At 44.1% G+C, this 18000-nt stretch overlaps 2 protein-coding genes across 7 annotated transcripts in view; one reads left to right on the top strand and one right to left on the bottom strand.

The window, feature by feature from the left end:
• Positions 1 to 13250: 13250 nt before the first annotated feature.
• On the top strand, positions 13251 to 14584 carry CRYAA (crystallin alpha A). Its single transcript, XM_073564719.1, has 3 exons — positions 13251 to 13457; positions 13714 to 13836; positions 14244 to 14584. Exons 1-3 carry the CDS (start codon positions 13266 to 13268, stop codon positions 14451 to 14453), a joined length of 525 nt encoding a protein of 174 aa, XP_073420820.1. The 5' UTR covers positions 13251 to 13265; the 3' UTR covers positions 14454 to 14584.
• A 212-nt stretch (positions 14585 to 14796) lies between these two features.
• SIK1 (salt inducible kinase 1) overlaps positions 14797 to 18000 on the bottom strand; it is a 29111-nt gene continuing 25907 nt past the window's right edge. For all 6 annotated transcript variants that reach the window (XM_073564712.1, XM_073564715.1, XM_073564713.1 and 3 more), the window contains 2 exons: positions 16062 to 16209; positions 14797 to 15986 (listed from right to left, as the gene is read on the bottom strand). In XM_073564712.1, the coding sequence (XP_073420813.1) occupies positions 15803 to 15986; positions 16062 to 16209 (332 nt within the window). In that variant the 3' untranslated portion in view covers positions 14797 to 15802. The remainder of the gene's footprint in view (positions 15987 to 16061; positions 16210 to 18000) is intronic.

The following is an 18000-nucleotide window of genomic DNA, read 5'->3' as shown; positions in this document are numbered from 1 at the left end:
CGTGATGTCACATAGCAAGTCTATAAAGCATTTCCTGGACAAAACCAGAGCAGAACAGCTCAAGTCGTCGTGCTAGAAAGATCCCCAGATGAGCGGAGAAGTGCAGCTCCGCCTCCACCCACCTTAGCCGCATGGTCTGCCTAAGGAACAATATGGAACTGTGAGTGTACTCTCTTTGTTTTCTCCACTTTTATTTTATACCTGTACTGTACATATTTTATGTCTCAATTTTATAGCAACTTTTATCTGTAATCACTGTCCTCTTTCGGAAAATAAATGAAATAATTATTTAGATCTGTCTCTATGCTCTAAGACTCGAACTATACGCCTTTGATAGATAATCGCTACTAATTCAAGGGGTTTGCCACGGACCCTCTTAATTTAACACTGTGAATTAAGTAACCGTGACTGGTGGCAGCGCGTTGTGCACGGCTATTGCGGCTTGCTGGCAGTACAGAAGGGTCTTATATAGCTGAATAAGGGTCTGCGGCACCAGCATTCATAATTCCCTTACTGCAGAAGCCTAATTGCCGGTTCACAACAGGCAGCCCGTCCGGCGACCAATTATCCTAGGTGCAGTTCCCTGACTGACCTGAGGGTAAGGGGGGCGCCGGAGAGCTGCAAGTTCCAAAGTGGAACTGAGAAAGTGGGATATACATAAATCCCCGCAGTACTTGGAAGATTGATAGCAGTGGTGGGGCATCCAAATTAAACTCCCCCTGCGGCAAATTGTAGAGCGAGATTAGCTTGCTGGATATTTTTGGTCACATGGTGCCAGTGTTGGGATAACTAAGATAAGCCCCACTGCGCCTGTGATAGCCGTGTGCCGGCAGTGTGTCACGCCCATCCGTCCGCTGATACACCGGTGTCAGTGGTGGGACTGTGACATAGTGGTGACACAGGGTCCGCTGTCCGTCGCGTTTTGGTGGCAGCGGGACCCCCGTTAGTCGCCTCCATAAGTGGACGAACGGCCGTGGGCTGTTCGTCACAATAGCCATGTGATCACCTGTGGGTGTGGTTACAGGGCTATGTAATTGAGGTGTTTGGCACATGTGAGAGACTGTGAGGGAGTCTGTCTGAGTGTGGACAGACTTCCATGTGTCCAGGTGGGACACTACAGAGGTTGTATATGGGGAGGACTACACCTCCCAGCATGTGCTGAGACTCTCAGTCCGAGTGAAGCCACGGACGTTTATGTTCTTTTGTGCCTAAGCTAGAGGCTATTTTGGTGATACGCTGATTTATGGTTTATGGAGCAAATAAACCTCATGAACTTTGGGAAGAACTTGCCTCATGATTGTCTCCCGCTGCACCTAAGCGAGTCACATCCCTACAGTGGTTATTAATGGAGCACACTCGGACTGGGTCACGGTTAGCAGTGGGGTACCACAGGGGTCAGTACTGGGCCCACTTCGTTTTAACATATTTATTAATGACCTTGTAGGGGGCATAGAGAGTAGAATTTCAATATTTGCAGATGACACTAAACTCTGCAGGGTAATCAATACAGAGGAGGACAATTTTAGGAGGACCTGGAAACCATCTGCAGAGACTTTGAAGACTTAGGCAAGAAAGTGAAAGAACTGGGAGCGCAGGTGGTCTTCTCTTCCATCCTCCCAGTGGATGGCCATGGAACAAGGAGGTGGAATAAGATTCTGCAAGTGAACAACTGGTTACGTCGATGGTGCCATCAGCAACAATTTGGATTTCTGGATCACGGAGTGAACTACTTATACGATGGACTACTTGCTAGAGATGGGGTGCACCTTACGAAGACTGGAAAGCATGTATTTGGAAGTCGCCTTGCTACACTTGTAAGGAGAGCTTTAAACTAGAACAACATGGGAAGGGAAGCAAAAGACCAGAAAAAGCCATACACCTGACAAATGCTATTGAGAACTCTGCTATCAGAAGTGGAAAGGAAGAACAAAGACGAAGGATTCTAATTAATAAAAATATTGGAGAAAGAGAAACCAATCACAAAATAAAATGTTTCTATACTAATGCACAAAGCTTGGGCAACAAACAAGGAGAATTGGAACTACTAACACAGGAAAAGAAATATGATGTCATTGGAATCACTGAAACTTGGTGGGACAATACACATGATTGGAATACAAGACTAGAAGGATACAACTTATTTGCAAGAAACAGACTTGATAAACGAGGAGGAGGTGTCGCATTGTATGTTAGAAACGCGTATATCTGCACAGAGATTGAAGCTTCAGAGACTGGGAGTTCTGTGGAAACTGTTTGGGTAAGAATACAAGGTCAGAACAATGGAAAGGACACCATTGTAGGCATTTACTACAGGCCGCCTGTGCAAGCTGAAGATATGGATGAACTCTTTATGCATCAAATGGCCAAGTTCTCCAAAAAATATGACATAGTTGTCATGGGAGATTTCAACTATCCAGACATTTGTTGGGAATCTCTCTCAGGCAAAACTAACAGGTCAAGGAAATTTTTATCCTCTCTTGCTGACAACTTTATCTTCCAAAAGGTAAGGGAGAAAACAAGGGGAACTGCTACCTTGGATCTAATCCTTATAAACAGGGAGGAAATGGTTGAGGAGGTAAAAGTGGCTGGGACCCTAGGAGGTAGCGACCATGCTATTTTAGAATTTTGGATAACTAGAGGCGGAAGACCTGTGAAGACTCAGACGTCAAGGTTAGATTTCAGAAAGGCAGATTTTAAGGGATTCAGAAAGAGAATTGGAGGGATCCAATGGCTGGATATCCTTAAAGACAAAAATGTCCAGGAAGGATGGGAAATCTTGAAAAATGAAATTCTCAAAGCACAGTTGTTAACAATTCCGAAAAGAGGGAAGAATAGGAAGCATTTAAGGAAACCAGGATGGATGAACACAGAACTTAAGCACATGCTAAAAAGGAAGAAAAAAATGTTTATAAAATGGAAAGAGGGAGGCATATCTAAAGAAGAATATAATGCTGTCTGCAGAACCTGCAGGGCACAAATCAGATTATCTAAAGCTGAAAATGAATTGAGGCTTGCAAGAGATGTCAAATGCAATAATAAAGGATTTTGGGGATATGTCAAAAGTAAAAGAAAAGTCAAAGATGCTATAGGATTTTTACAGGATGAAAATGATGAAATGGTAAGACAGGATGTTGAGAAGGCTGAACTTTTAAATTCCTATTTTGCATCTGTTTTCTCTCAGAAAGGAAATGTAACATCAACTGTTATTCACTGTCCTATTAAGGGAATAGAAGAATCCAGGATATCTATAAACAGAAAGATAGTGAGGAAACACTTAGCTAACCTAAATGAATTCAAGTCTCCAGGACCAGATGAATTACACCCCAGAGTACTGAAGGAGATAGCAGAAGAAATTTTTGAACCCCTCTCCATAATCTTTGAAAATTCTTGGAGAACAGGAGAAGTGCCAGAAGACTGGAGAAGAGCAAATGTTGTTCCTATCTTCAAAAAGGGGAAGAAAGTGGACCCAGGCAACTATAGGCCGGTGAGTCTGACTTCTATACCAGGAAAGATCTTTGAACAAATTATTAAACAACATGTATGTCAATACCTGGATAAGAATGAAGTGATTAAACAGAGTCAGCATGGGTTTGTAACTAACAAGTCATGTCAGACTAACTTAATTTCCTTCTATGATGGTATCACTGATTGGGTGGATCAAGGAAATGCTGTAGATATAATATATCTTGACTTCAGCAAAGCATTTGACAAAGTCTCTCATACAATCCTTATTGAAAAAATGACTAAGTATGGAATGGACAAGGCAACTGTTAGGTGGATTCATAACTGGCTTAGTGATCGGACCCAAAGGGTGGCCGTAAATGGCTGCACATCCAGTTGGAAGAATGTCTCAAGTGGGGTACCACAGGGCTCTGTCCTGGGCCCTGTATTGTTCAACATCTTTATCAACGATTTAGATGAAGGAATTGAGGGTAAACTGATTAAATTTGCTGATGACACAAAGCTAGGAGGGATAGCTAATAATAGAGAAGAGAGAGAGAGGATTCAAAAAGATTTAAATAAACTGGAGAAGTGGGCAGCAACTAACAGAATGTTTTTTAATAGGGAGAAATGCAAAGTACTACATCTGGGCAATAAAAATGAAAAAAGCATATATAGAATGGGAGGAATAGAGCTAAGTGACAGCACATGTGAAAAAGACTTGGGTATACTAATAGATCACAGACTGAATATGAGTCAACAGTGTGATGCAGCAGCAAAAAAGGCAAATGCAGTTCTAGGATGTATTAACAGAAGCATACAGTCTAGATCATGTGAAGTCATTATTTCCCTCTACTCCTCTTTGGTCAGACCTCATCTGGAATATTGTGTCCAGTTTTGGGCACCACATTTTAAAAAAGACATCATCAAACTGGAGCAAGTTCAGAAAAGAGCGACCAGAATGGTGACCGGTCTGCAAACCCTGTCTTATGAGGAAAGGTTGCAGGATTTGGGAATGTTTAGTTTGCAAAAGAGAAGACTGAGAGGAGACTTAATAGCTGTCTACAAATATCTAAAGGGCTGTCACACTGTAGAAGGCTCAACTTTATTCTCATTTGCACAAGGAAAGACTAGGAGCAATGGGATGAAACTGAATGGGAGGAGACACAGATTAGATATTAGAAAAAACTTTTTGACAGTTAGAGTGATCAATGAGTGGAACAGGCTGCCACGAGAAGTGGTGAGTTCTCCTTCAATGGTAGTCTTCAAACAGAGGCTGGACAGACATCTGACTGGGATGATTTAGCGAATCCTGCTTTTAGCAGGGGGTTGGACCAGATGGCCCAGGAGGTCCCTTCCAACTCTACGATTCTATGATTCTATGATTCTATGATTCTATATTACAGGAGGATTTATGTAAACTAGAAGCTTGGGCTGATAAATGGCAAATGAGCTTTAATGGGGATAAATGTAAGGTCATGCACTTGGGTAGAACGAACAAGATGTGTAATTATGTGCTTAATTGTAAAACACTGGGCAAAACAGTCAATGAAAAAGACCTGGGGGTATGGGTGGATGACAAACTCACATTTAGTGGCCAGTGTCAGGCAGCTGCTGCAAAGGCAAATAAAATAATCGGATGCATTAAAAGAGGCATAGATGCTCATGAAGAGAACATAATGTTACCTCTATATAAGTCACTAGTGCGACCACACTTAGAATACTGTGTACAGTTCTGGTCTCCGGTGTATAAGAAAGACATAGCTGAACTGGAGCGGGTGCAGAGAAGAGCGACCAAGGTTATTAGGGAACTAGGGGATCTGCAATACCAAGACAGGTTATTACACTTGGGGTTATTTAGTTTGGAGAATCGAAGGCTTAGGGGTGATCTTATTACAATGTATAAATATATGTGGGGACAATACCAAGACCTTTCTAATGACCTTTTTACTCTTAAACCTGTGACGGGGACAAGGGGGCATCCTCTACGTCTGGAGGAAAGAAGGTTTAAGCTTACTCACAGACGCAGATTCTTTACTGTAAGAGCAGTGAGACTATGGAACTCTCTGCCATGTGATGTTGTAATGAGTGATTCCCTACTAAAATTTAAGAAGGGACTGGATGCCTTTCTTGAAAAGTATAATATTACAGGGTATACACACTAGTTTCCTTAATATTGCGTTGATCCAGGGAGTTAGTCTGATTGCCGTATGTGGAGTCGGGAAGGAATTTTTTTCCCCAATGTGAAGCTTACTGTTTGCCACGTTTTTTTTTTGCCTTCCTCTGGATCAACATGTTAGGGCAAGTTAGGATAGGATATGGGATGAACTAGATGGACTTAAAGTCTCCCTTCAACCTTAATAACTATGTTACTATGTATGAAGTAATATATGGGGCCCATTATACTGTATGAAGTAATATATGGTGCCCATTATACTGTATGAAGTAATATATGGGGCCCATTATACTGTATGAAGTAATATATGGGGCCCATTATACTTTATGAAGTAATATATGTGGCCCATTATACTGTATGAAGCAATATATGGGGCCCATTATGCTGTATGAAGTAATATATGGGGCCCATTATGCTGTATGAAGTCATATGGGGCCCATTATGCTGTATGCAGTAATATATGGGGCCCATTATACTGTATGAAGTAATATATGGTGCCTATTATTCTGTATGAAGTCATATATGGGGCCCATTATACTGTATGAAGTAATATATGGGGCCCATTATACTGTATGAAGTAATATATGGTGCCCATTATACTGTATGAAGTAATATATGGGGCCCATTATACTGTATGAAGTAATATATGGTGCCCATTATACTTTATGAAGTAATATATGTGGCCCATTATACTGTATGAAGTAATATATGGGGCCCATTATGCTGTATGCAGTAATATATGGGGCCCATTATACTGTATGAAGTAATATATGGTGCCTATTATTCTGTATGAAATCATATATGGGGCCCATTATACTGTATGAAGTGAAGTCATATATGTGGCCCATTATACTGTATGAAGTAATATATGGGGCCCATTATGCTGTATGCAGTCATACATGGGGCCCATTATACTGTATGAAGTCGTATATGGGGCCCATTATACTGTTTTAAGTAACTTATGGTGCTTATTATGCTGTATGAAGTAATATATGGGCCCATTATACTGTATGAAGTCATATATGGGGCCCATTATACTCTATGAAGTAATCTATTGGGCCCATTATACTGGATGAAGTCATATATGGGGCCCATTATACTGTATGGAGTAATATATGGGGCCCATTATACTGTATAAAGTAATATATCGGGCCCATTATACTGTATGAAGTCATATATGGGGCCCATTATACTGTATGAAGTAATATATGGGTCCCATTATACTGTATGAAGTAATATATGGTGCCCATTATACTGTATGAAGTAATATATGTGGCCCATTATACTGGATGAAGTCATATATGGGGCCCATTATACTGTATCAAGTAATATATGGTGCCCATTATACTGTATGAAATAATATATGGTGCCCATTATACTATATGAAGTAATATATGGGGCCCATTATACTGTATGAAATAATATATTGGGCCCATTTTACTGTATGAAGTAATATATGGTGTCCATTAAACTGTATGAAGTAATATATGGGGCCCATTATACTGTATGAAGTAATATATGGGGCCCATTATACTCTATGAAGTAATATATGGGGCCCATTATACTTTATGAAGTAATAGCTGATGAGCCCGGCGCTGCCCGGGCATAGTAGCTAACTGTGGTTAGTTATAGAAAATTATAATTATCCTCCATCCCATAGTCCCGTGCCCATGTACCCATCATACATATCCACGATCCTATAGGCCCGTGCCCATATACCCATCATACATATCCTCCATCCCATAGTCGAGTGCCCATATACCCATCACACATCCTCCATTCCATAGTCCCATGCCCATATACCCATCATACATATTCTCCATCCCATAGTCCCTTGCCCATATACCCATCATACATATTCTCCATCCCATAGTCCCATGCTCATATACCCATCATACATATTCGCCATCCCATAGTCCCGTGCCCATATACCCATCATACATATCTGCCATCTCATAGTCCCGTGCCCATATACCAATCATACATATCCTCCATCCCATAGTCCAGTGCCCATATACCCATCACACATCCTCCATCCCATAGTCCCGTGCCCATATACCCATCATACATATCCGCCATCCCATAGTCCAGTGCCCATATACCCGTCATACATATCCTCCATCCCATAGTCCAGTGCCCATATACATATCCTCCATCCCATAGTCCAGTGCCCATATACCCATCACACATCCTCCATCCCATAGTCCTGTTCCCATATACCCATCATACATATCCTCCATCCCATAGTCCCGTGCCCATATACATATCCTCCATCCCATAGTGCCGTTCCCATATACCCATCATACATATCCTCCATCCCATAGTCCGGTGCCCATATACTCATCACACATCCTCCATCTCATAGTCAACCATTATGACATCATAATGACATAATAATGAGCGGCGGCGGGGCTTGCAACCTTTGATGACATCAGCGTCGCCATGGCAACCATTGTTACATCACAATGAGGGGCGGGGCTTGACGCGCACACACTTTTTCCCCCAGTATGTAGATAGGGGCAAAATTGTTTGGTGAATTGGAACGCGCGGGGTTAAAATTTCGCCTCACAACATAGCTTAGGATGCTCTCGGGGTCCAGACGTGTGACTGTGCCAAATTTTGTGGCTGTAGCTGCGACGGTGCGGATGCCTATCCCGGACATACAAACAAACATACACACATACATACACACATACACACTTTGAGCTTTATATATTAGATATATGTGGCCCATTATACTGTATGAAGTAATATATGGGGCCCATTATGCTGTATGAAGTCATATGGGGCCCATTATGCTGTATGCAGTAATATATGGGGCCCATTATACTGTATGAAGTAATATATGGTGCCTATTATTCTGTATGAAGTCATATATGGGGCCCATTATACTGTATGAAGTCATATATGGGGCTCATTATTCTGTATGAAGTAATATATGGGGCCCATTATGCTGTGTGAAGTAATATATGGTGCCTATTATGCTGTATGAAGTAATATATGGGGCCCAATATATTGCATGAAGTAATATATTGGGCCCATTATTCTGTATGAAGTCATATATGGGGCCCATTATACTGTGTTAAGTAATATATGGTGCCTATTATGCTGCATGAAGTAATATATGGGGCCCATTCTACTGTATGAAGTCATATATGGGGCCCATTATACTGTATGAAGTAATCTATTGGGCCCATTTTACTGGATGAAGTCATACATGGGGCCCATTATACTGTATGAAGTAATATATGGGGCCCATTATGCTGTATGAAGTAATATATGGGGCCCATTATACTGTGTGAAGTAATATATGGGCCCATTATACTGTATGAAGTCATATATGGGGCCCATTATACTGTATGAAGTAATATTTTGGGCCCATTATACTGTATGAAGTCATATATGGGGCCCATTATACTGTATGAAGTCATATATGGGGCCCATTATACTGTATGAAGTAATCTATTGGGCCCATTATATTGGATGAAGTAATATATGGGGCCCATTATACTGTATGAAGTCATATATGGGGGACATTATACTGTATGAAGTAATATTTGGGGCCCAATATACTGTATGAAGTCATATATGGGGCCCATTATACTGTATGAAGTCATATATGGGGCCCATTATACTGTATGAAGTAATATATGGTGCCCATTATACTGTATGAAGTAATATATGGGGCCCATTATACTGTATGAAGTAATATATGGGGCCCATTATACTGTATGAATATTTGGGGCCCATTATATTGTATGAAGTAATATATGGGGCCCATTATACTGTATGAAGTCATATATGGGGCCCATTACACTGTATGAAGTAATATTTGGGGCCCATTATACTGTATGAAGTAATCTATTGGGCCCATTATATTGGATGAAGTCATATATGGGGCCCATTATACTGTATGAAGTAATATATGGTGCCCATTATACTGTATGAAGTACAGTAATATATGGGGCCCATAATGTAAAGTGCTGCAGAATATGTCAGCGCTATAGAAATAAAATGTATTATTATTATACTGTATGAAGTCATATATGGGGCCCATTATACTGTATGAAGTAATATATGGGGCCCATTATACTGTATGAAGTAATATATGGTGCCCATTATACTGTATGAATATTTGTGGCCCATTATATTGTATGAAGTAATATATGGGGCCCATTATACTGTGTGAAGTCATATATGGGGCCCATTATACTGTATGAAGTAATATATGGGGCCCATTATACTGTATGAATATTTGGGGCCCATTATATTGTATGAAGTAATATATGGGGCCCATTATACTGTATGAAGTCATATATGGGGCCCATTATACTGTATGAAGTAATATATGGTGCCCATTATACTGTATAAAGTACAGTAATATATGGGGCCCATAATGTAAAGTGCTGCGGAATATGTCAGCGCTATAGAAATAAAATGTATTATTATTATACTGTATGAAGTCATATATGGGGCCCATTATACTGTATGAAGTAATATATGGGGCCCATTATATTGTATGAAGTAATATATGGGGCCCATTATACTGTATGAAGTAATATATGGGGCCCATTATACTGTATGAAGTAATATATGGGGCCCATTATATTGTATGAAGTAATATATGGGGCCCATTATACTGTATGAAGTAATATATGGGGCCCATTATACTGTATGAAGTAATATATGGGGCCCATTATACTGTATGAAGTAATATATGGTGCCCATTATATTGTATGAAGTAATATATGGGGCCCATTATACTGTATGAGGTAATATTTGGGGCCCAATATACTGTATAGAGCATTATGTGGGGATAGGGGATGACTTTCTGTTTGTTGTGGATCTGACCGCTGGGACCCCCATTATCCTAGGAAACGTAGCTTTGAAAAGCACCATGTAATGGAGCTGTGGTCAATCATATGCACTGTGGTGTCATTCACATGTGGCTCTTCAAATAACTCCTTAAAGAGAGTGATGAGGGGACGACAAAGTATAGCAAAAATTCACTGATCGGGGTGAGGAGTGCTATAGTTTGTGGGCTGGTGGGGTTTGTGTGCCAGGCCTACCATTGCCATTAATGACCCTTGTTCTAGATACTTACATGTTGTTCTTGTATGTGCGTGTGATGGCGCTGACATCCTTGTGTTTGGACACCTTTTTTTTCTATTTATCTAAATCAAAATGTCCACTATTGTACTCAGTTTTACAGGATAGATATGAGAATTTACTTTGTGTGTGTGTGTGTGTGGGGGGGGGGGGGGCGTCATTTTGCTGTTCGCCTCAGGCCGCAGATAGGCTAGGTTCACCCCTGCGAGTCCTTTCCCACCATCCTGTAGAATGTAAGCCCGAAAGGGCAGGGTCCTCTCTCCCCTCTGTATCAGTCTGTGATTGTTAGTTTGCTGTAAGTGATACCATGGAACCAATGGTGCTATAATAATAATAATAATAGTAACCTGACGGAACTGGAGAGGATCTTGCAAGGAAGAATGGCAGAGGATCCCCAAATCCAGGGGTGAAAAACTTGTTGCACCATTCCCAAGAAGACTCATGGCTGTACTAGCTCAAAATGTGCGTCTACTCAATACTGAGCAAAGGGGCTGAATACTTATCGTGCAGGACACTTGGCATTTGCCACAGGACACCAGGATAGGCAAATTAGCCACTGGCGCCATGTGGTCTTCAGAGATGAAAGCAGGTTCACACTGAGCACGTGACAGACATTGAGATGCCGTGGAGAGCGATCTGCTGCCTGCAACATCCACCAGCATGACCGGTTTGGCAGTGGGTCAGTAATGGTGTGAGGTGGCATTACTTTGGAGGGCCGCACGGTGTTGGGCTGTGAGCACAACCCCCATCTGTGGACATCGGGCCCTCAGACCATCCTCATGGAGTCGGTTTCTAACCGTTTGTACAGACACATGCACATTTGTGGCCTGCTGGAGGTCATTTTGCAGGGCTCTGGCAGTGCTCCTCCTTTTCCTCCTTGCACAAATGCTGAAGTAGCGGTCCTGCTGCTGGGTTGTTGCCCTCTTACAGCCCCCTCCACATCTCCTGGTGAACTGGCCTGTCTCCTTGTAGCGCCTTCAGCCTCTACTCTGACAGACACAGCAAACCTTCTTGCCACAGCTCGCATTGTTGTGCCATCCTGGATGAGCTGCACTACCTGACCAACTTGTGTGGGTTATAGAGTCCGTCTCATGCTACCACGAGTGTGAAAGCACAACCAACATTCAAAAGTGACCAAAACATCAGCCCGAAAGCATTGGTACTGAGATGTGGTCTGTGGTCCCCACCTTCAGAAACACTCCTTTATTGAGGGTGTCTTGATAATTGCCAATAATTTCCATCTGTTGTCTATTCCATTTGCACAGCAGCATGTGAAATTGTCAGTCAGTGTTGCTTCCTAAGTGGACAGTTTGATTTCACAGAAGTTTGATTTACTTGGAGTTATATTCTGTTGTTTAAGTGTTCCCTTTATTTTTTTTGAGCAGTGTATTTCTATATCAGTGAGATCTGATCCCAATTCCTCGTTACATTTCGGTATATGATCTCGAGTGCTTTGGTCGTTTGGTATCTGGTATATCTGATCCCGATTCCTCGTTGTATTTCGGTATATGATCTCGAGTGTGTTGATCGTTTGGTAGCTGAGAGATCTGATCCCGATTCCTCGTTGTATTTCGGTATCTGATCTCGAGTGTGTTGATCGTTTGGTAGCTGAGAGATCTGATCCCGATTCCTCGTTGTATTTCGGTATCTGATCTCGAGTGTGTTGGTCGTTTGGTAGCTGAGAGATCTGATCCCGATTCCTCGTTGTATTTCGGTATATGATCTCGAGTGTGTTGATCGTTTGGTAGCTGAGAGATCTGATCCCGATTCCTCGTTGTATTTCGGTATCTGATCTCGAGTGTGTTGATCGTTTGGTAGCTGAGAGATCTGATCCCGATTCCTCGTTGTATTTCGGTATCTGATCTCGAGTGTGTTGGTCGTTTGGTAGCTGAGAGATCTGATCCCGATTCCTCGTTGTATTTCGGTATCTGATCTCGAGTGTGTTGATCGTTTGGTAGCTGAGAGATCTGATCCCGATTCCTCGTTGTATTTCGGTATCTGATCTCGAGTGTGTTGATCGTTTGGTAGCTGAGAGATCTGATCCCGATTCCTCGTTGTATTTCGGTATCTGATCTCGAGTGTTTTGGTCGTTTGGTAGCTGAGAGATCTGATCCTGATTCCTCGTTGCATTTCGGTATCTGATCTCGAGTGTGTTGGTCGTTTGGTAGCTGAGAGATCTGGTCTGGATTCCTGTATGTGTGAGATTTGATTCCTTATGTAAGGAGTGTTTTCTCATCTTGTATTTCACCCTGACAGATGAGGGTAGTAGTGCCTTATTTTCCTTCCAATTTCAGCCTCCTGTGACCCAGCCATTGTGATCCCTCTCACAGTTAGGGATTTTGCTGGCGCAGGAGAAGCTGGCTGGACAATGTGCCCCGGGTCAGACAGAGAAATGTGCTGACGGTTGGGTGCAGATGAAGTCATGTCTCTGTGAAGGGCTCTGCCTCCCCTTGTGAACGTGTGATCCCCTTTTCTCCTGGTATATAAGGGGGTGCCGGCACATTGTGGCATATACGTCTGGGTCTGGCCTCACGTCTCCATGATGGACATCACTATTCAGCACCCCTGGTTCAAGCGTGCGCTGGGCCCCTTCTTTCCAAACCGCCTCTTTGACCAGATCTTTGGTGAAGGGTTGTTTGATTATGACCTGTACCCCTTCTTCTCCTCCACGATCAGCCCTTACTACCGGCAGAGCCTCTTCAGGGGATATATGGATTCTGGCATTTCTGAGGTGAGGGCCCCTCTTGTGTCCGCTAGAACATGTAGGGCCATGATCTCTGTTCTTGAACTACCAGTCCCAGCATACCCTGACTGCCTTCAGCCTGAGCCCGCCTGTTAGGCTTTCATTACTTCCTGCAGGTGTTGGTTCTGTCCTTTCTGGGACCATCAGAGGTCAGTGTAGAAATGTCTGCTCCTTCTGGGCCGGAATCTCTCTCCTGCCTTGTCAACCATGGGTGACTGCATCACCTCTGTGTCTATCATTACAGGTGCGCTCAGACCGCGAGCGTTTCACCATTAGCTTGGACGTGAAGCATTTTTCTCCTGAGGATCTGACGGTGAAACTTCTGGATGACTTTGTGGAGATCCACGGAAAACACAGTGAAAGACAGGTGGGCAATGTGCCCCCAAGGCAGAGATGCCAAGGGGTGGATGGATAAATGGATGGAATGATGGATGACAGAGAGGTGAATGGTAGGTGTGGGAGGATGGATAGAGAAGAATAGATGGGTGGAACGATGGGTGATAGGATGGATTGGTGGGTGGCTGGAAGGATCGGTGGAGAAGTGGAATGGATAGATGGTTGGTGGAGTGATGGAGAGGCAGAGGTAGCCTCCTGCAATCTGTAGCACCAGGCAGGTAAGCTATGACAGCCCCCACTGTTGTCAGTCAGTCGCTGGACCAGAATGTGATCAGTATTATCTAATGTCACCGATTATGTGGTCACGATACCGGTGTGGATGTGATCTGGTCATGGGCGGTGGTTGCACGTGTATAACGACATGTTCTCTCTGTTAAGGACGATCACGGATACATCTCTCGGGAGTTTCACCGCCGTTATCGTCTCCCACAAAGCTTGGACCAGTCCTCAGTCAGCTGCTCCCTCTCGGCCGATGGCATTTTAACCTTCTCCGGTCCCAAACTGCTTTCCAACCTGGATTCAAGCCACAGTGAGAGACCCATCCCTGTATCCCGTGAGGAGAAGCCCACCTCAGCCCCCTCCTCCTAAAACAGCCCCCTTCCAGTCCTCCTTTCTGCCCCCGGCCTCTGCTTTCCTGTGTACAGATTGCAGGGCCAAAACAGCAATAAAGATATCCTGATATCAGCCGCATGTGTCTATGATCTGTGGAGCGGGGTCTCTGGTCGGACAGTAGGCGTGCATGACTCTTGACGTCCTCCCTTCTCTATGTTCATTTGTAGAAGGGATAGCGCCAAACTTACAGGGGCCCCACCGAAATGTAGCTTCAGAAGACTGTAACACCGCTGCGCCCCGGCGCTGACAACGTGCGCCGAGGTTCCGTTCATCCAATGTTTGATCACAGTGTGCGAGCCCAACATGATAATCGCTCCCATCAGGTATGAAAAATAATTTATTTCGTAACTTATCAGTAGAAAGGAGTTGTTAACCCGTTAGTGTCCTTCTGCCCTGCAACATGCAGGAAAATACTCAAAGCGCAACCCTCACAGGAGAGGCAGCTACAGCAGTCAGGTATGGAGGGGGTACAGAGGAGTGGCAGCTACGGCGGTCAGGTATGGAGGACGGGGTACAGAGGAGGAGGCAGCTACGGCGGTCAGGTATGGAGGGGGTACAGAGGAAGAGAGGCAGCTACGGCGGTCAGGTATGGAAGACGGGGTACAGAGGAGGAGGCAGCTACGGCGGTCAGGTATGGAGGACGGGGTACAGGGGAGGCGAGGCAGCTACGACGGTCAGGTATGGAGGACGGGGTACAGAGGAGGAGACCGCTACGGCGGTTAGGTATGGAGGGGGTACAGAGGAGGGGGTACAGAGGAGGAGAGGCAGCTACGGCGGTCAGGTATGGAGGAGGGGGTACAGAGGAGGAGAGGCAGCTACGGCGGTCAGATGTGGAGGAGGGGGTACAGAGGAGGAGAGGCAGCTGTGGCGGTCAGGTATGGAGGGGAGGCAGTTACGGCGGTCAGATATGGAGGAGAGGCAGCTACGGCGGTCAGGTATGGAGGAGAGGCCGCTACAAACGGAGGTACAAGGCAGGGAGTCACATTACAGTGCAGTTGGGGGAGAGCGATATTCAGGTGTAAAACAGAGAAGGAATCATCTTGTGAATTAGCAGCTTTCTGAGCTCCACAGTTATAGTCTGAGCACACGTGGTGGTGTCACGGCTTCCAGCGCACGTAGTGGGGGTCACGGCTTCCAGCGCACGTAGTGGGGGTCACGGCTTCCAGCCACCGCCCTATAAATAATAAACACTAGAAGAGGAGACGCGTTGCCATTTCATTTTGTGCTTGTGGTTATTGCTTCTTCCCGGTCAGTGCTGTGCGGCCCCTCTGTGCAAGTGATATATTGCTAGACCACCTGCCAAGGAGCAGGTACGAGGTAACAGCCTAAACACTGCCCCCCCCATGGCTCACGGCACAGTTCACACTACAAGTCAGCGCTGCCGGGGGCCACAGCTTTGCTTCTCTGAGGAGTTGCTGGTGCAGGTAGCGGTCTGCCGGACTTTCGGGGGGCAGAGACGATGGGATTCTTGATGGGGATGTGGCAGGAGAGAGGGAAATCTGAAGTAAACTGCAAGAACAGAGACAATTGTGAGACTCCGCGATGTGCGGCCGCTGGAGACAGATCTGCGGAACCAACACTCACCGCTGCTGCCGACGCCCCCGGACCAGGAAGTCTGGCGAGTCCGCAGAGCGCCCCCCACAGGTGGAGATCCCGCGGTGACGCAGCTTATGGACACACAGAAAACCGCGCACTCGAGCAGAGTGTCGTAGCTGTCGCAGGGTGCTGGCTCCTAAGCAAACACACAAAGGGTTAATGCACGGCAGAAGCCACTGGCAGATCAAGTACACACTATATACACACACACTGTCTGCACACACTATATATATATATATATACACACACACACACTATATATATATATATATATACATATATATATATATATATATATATATATATATATATATATATACACATACACACACACTGTCCGTACACACATATACAGTACAGACCAAAAGTTTGGACACACCTTCTCATTCAAAGAGTTTTCCTTATTTTCCTGACTGAAAATTGTAGATTCACTCTGAAGGCATCAGAACTATGAATTACCACATGTGGAATTATACAATTAACAAAAAAGTGTGTGTAATGTTAAGTATGATATTTCTGGAACATTCTGGAATCTCCCATTTCAATCTGATGAGAAAATCAGCCTGTCATAGCTGCAGCATCCCCCTCCTTATTCAATTACAGCTCTCTGCCTGCATTTGGTAACAGGACACAGTCCATTTCCTGTGGAGCTAGGAATGTTAATTAAGCTGAGTGGACAGGATGTCTTTTGTTCTCAAACATGTGGCTGAATAAAGCTATGGGAGATATTAAAACAAGTCATATCGCAAAAACCATATGTGACAGGGATATAATAATTACATTTCTGCGAAGGGCATGAAACCAGCTTTCTAACCCCTAGTTTTCACGGTTCTGACCCCTCCAGAAACTGAGATATGGATTGCTCCCAAATGGAGTGTCTTAATTACAGCATGTTTGATGTTGTTTTATTGTATTCGATAGACTACAACCAATGATCCCATATGTGTGTTTATACGTGCTTCCCTCGTTCAGATATAGTTATTATAAGTTTTACAGTGAAATGGCAACTTGGAGAAAGGGGGGCTGAACTTCCCCAGACTGCTCCTTTCGTGATGTAACCGACCCTAGGCTATAAGGTACCCCTCCCTTACAATTCCTCAGTTGAAGCTGCAGATGCCATGCCAGAAAGACCTGCAGATGTCTGGGGATGTATGGTTGGCTGCCCCTCCCCCGAGCCACATGGGTTGCCAAAAGAACCATAAGCAACTGTAAGTGTAATTTCTGTCTTTTCATCCATGTTATTTTTATGTTTGCAATGTACATATTTACTGTCTCAACTTTGTAACAACTTTTATCTGTGTAGTCACTGCCCACATTTTGGGAATAAATGATAAAATTATCAGTCTGTCTTCATGCTCTAAGAAACGAACTATGCGCCTTTTTTAGATAATCGCTACTAATTTGGGGGTTTGCCATGGACCCTCTTAATTAACTCTAAGTGAATCGTGGCTGGTGGCAGCGTGGTGTGTTCGGTTGGTTGGGCTAGTTAGCAGTACGGAAGGATCTTAGATGCTGAATGAGGGGCTGAGGTCAAAGCATTGATAATTCCCTTACTGAAGTAGTCTAATTGCCCGTGCACAACAAGCAGCCCATCCGGTGACTAATTATCCTAGGTGCAGTTCCCTGACTGACCTGAGGGTAAGGGGGGCGCCGGAGAGCTGCGAGTTCGAAAGTGGAACTGAGAAAGTGGGATATCCATAAATCCCCTCAGTTCTTGGAAGGTTGTTAGCAGTGGTGGGGCATCCAAAATACCCCCCTGCGATAAATTGTTAGGGCAAGATTAGCTTGCTGTATTTTTGTCACATGGTACCAGTGGTGGGATAACTAAGATAAGCCCCCACTGTGCCTGTGATAGCCGTGTGCCGGCAGTGCGTCGCATCCCACCGTCCGCTGACATACCCGTGTCAGTGGTGGGATCGTGACCTAT

This window comes from Dendrobates tinctorius, unplaced genomic scaffold (genome assembly GCF_039654945.1).
Source record: "Dendrobates tinctorius isolate UK_male_01 unplaced genomic scaffold, ASM3965494v1 ptg000475l, whole genome shotgun sequence".
Taxonomy (NCBI): domain Eukaryota; kingdom Metazoa; phylum Chordata; class Amphibia; order Anura; family Dendrobatidae; genus Dendrobates; species Dendrobates tinctorius.
The sequence above is the reverse complement of the archived record's forward strand: the minus strand, read 5'-3'. Positions and strand labels throughout refer to the sequence as shown.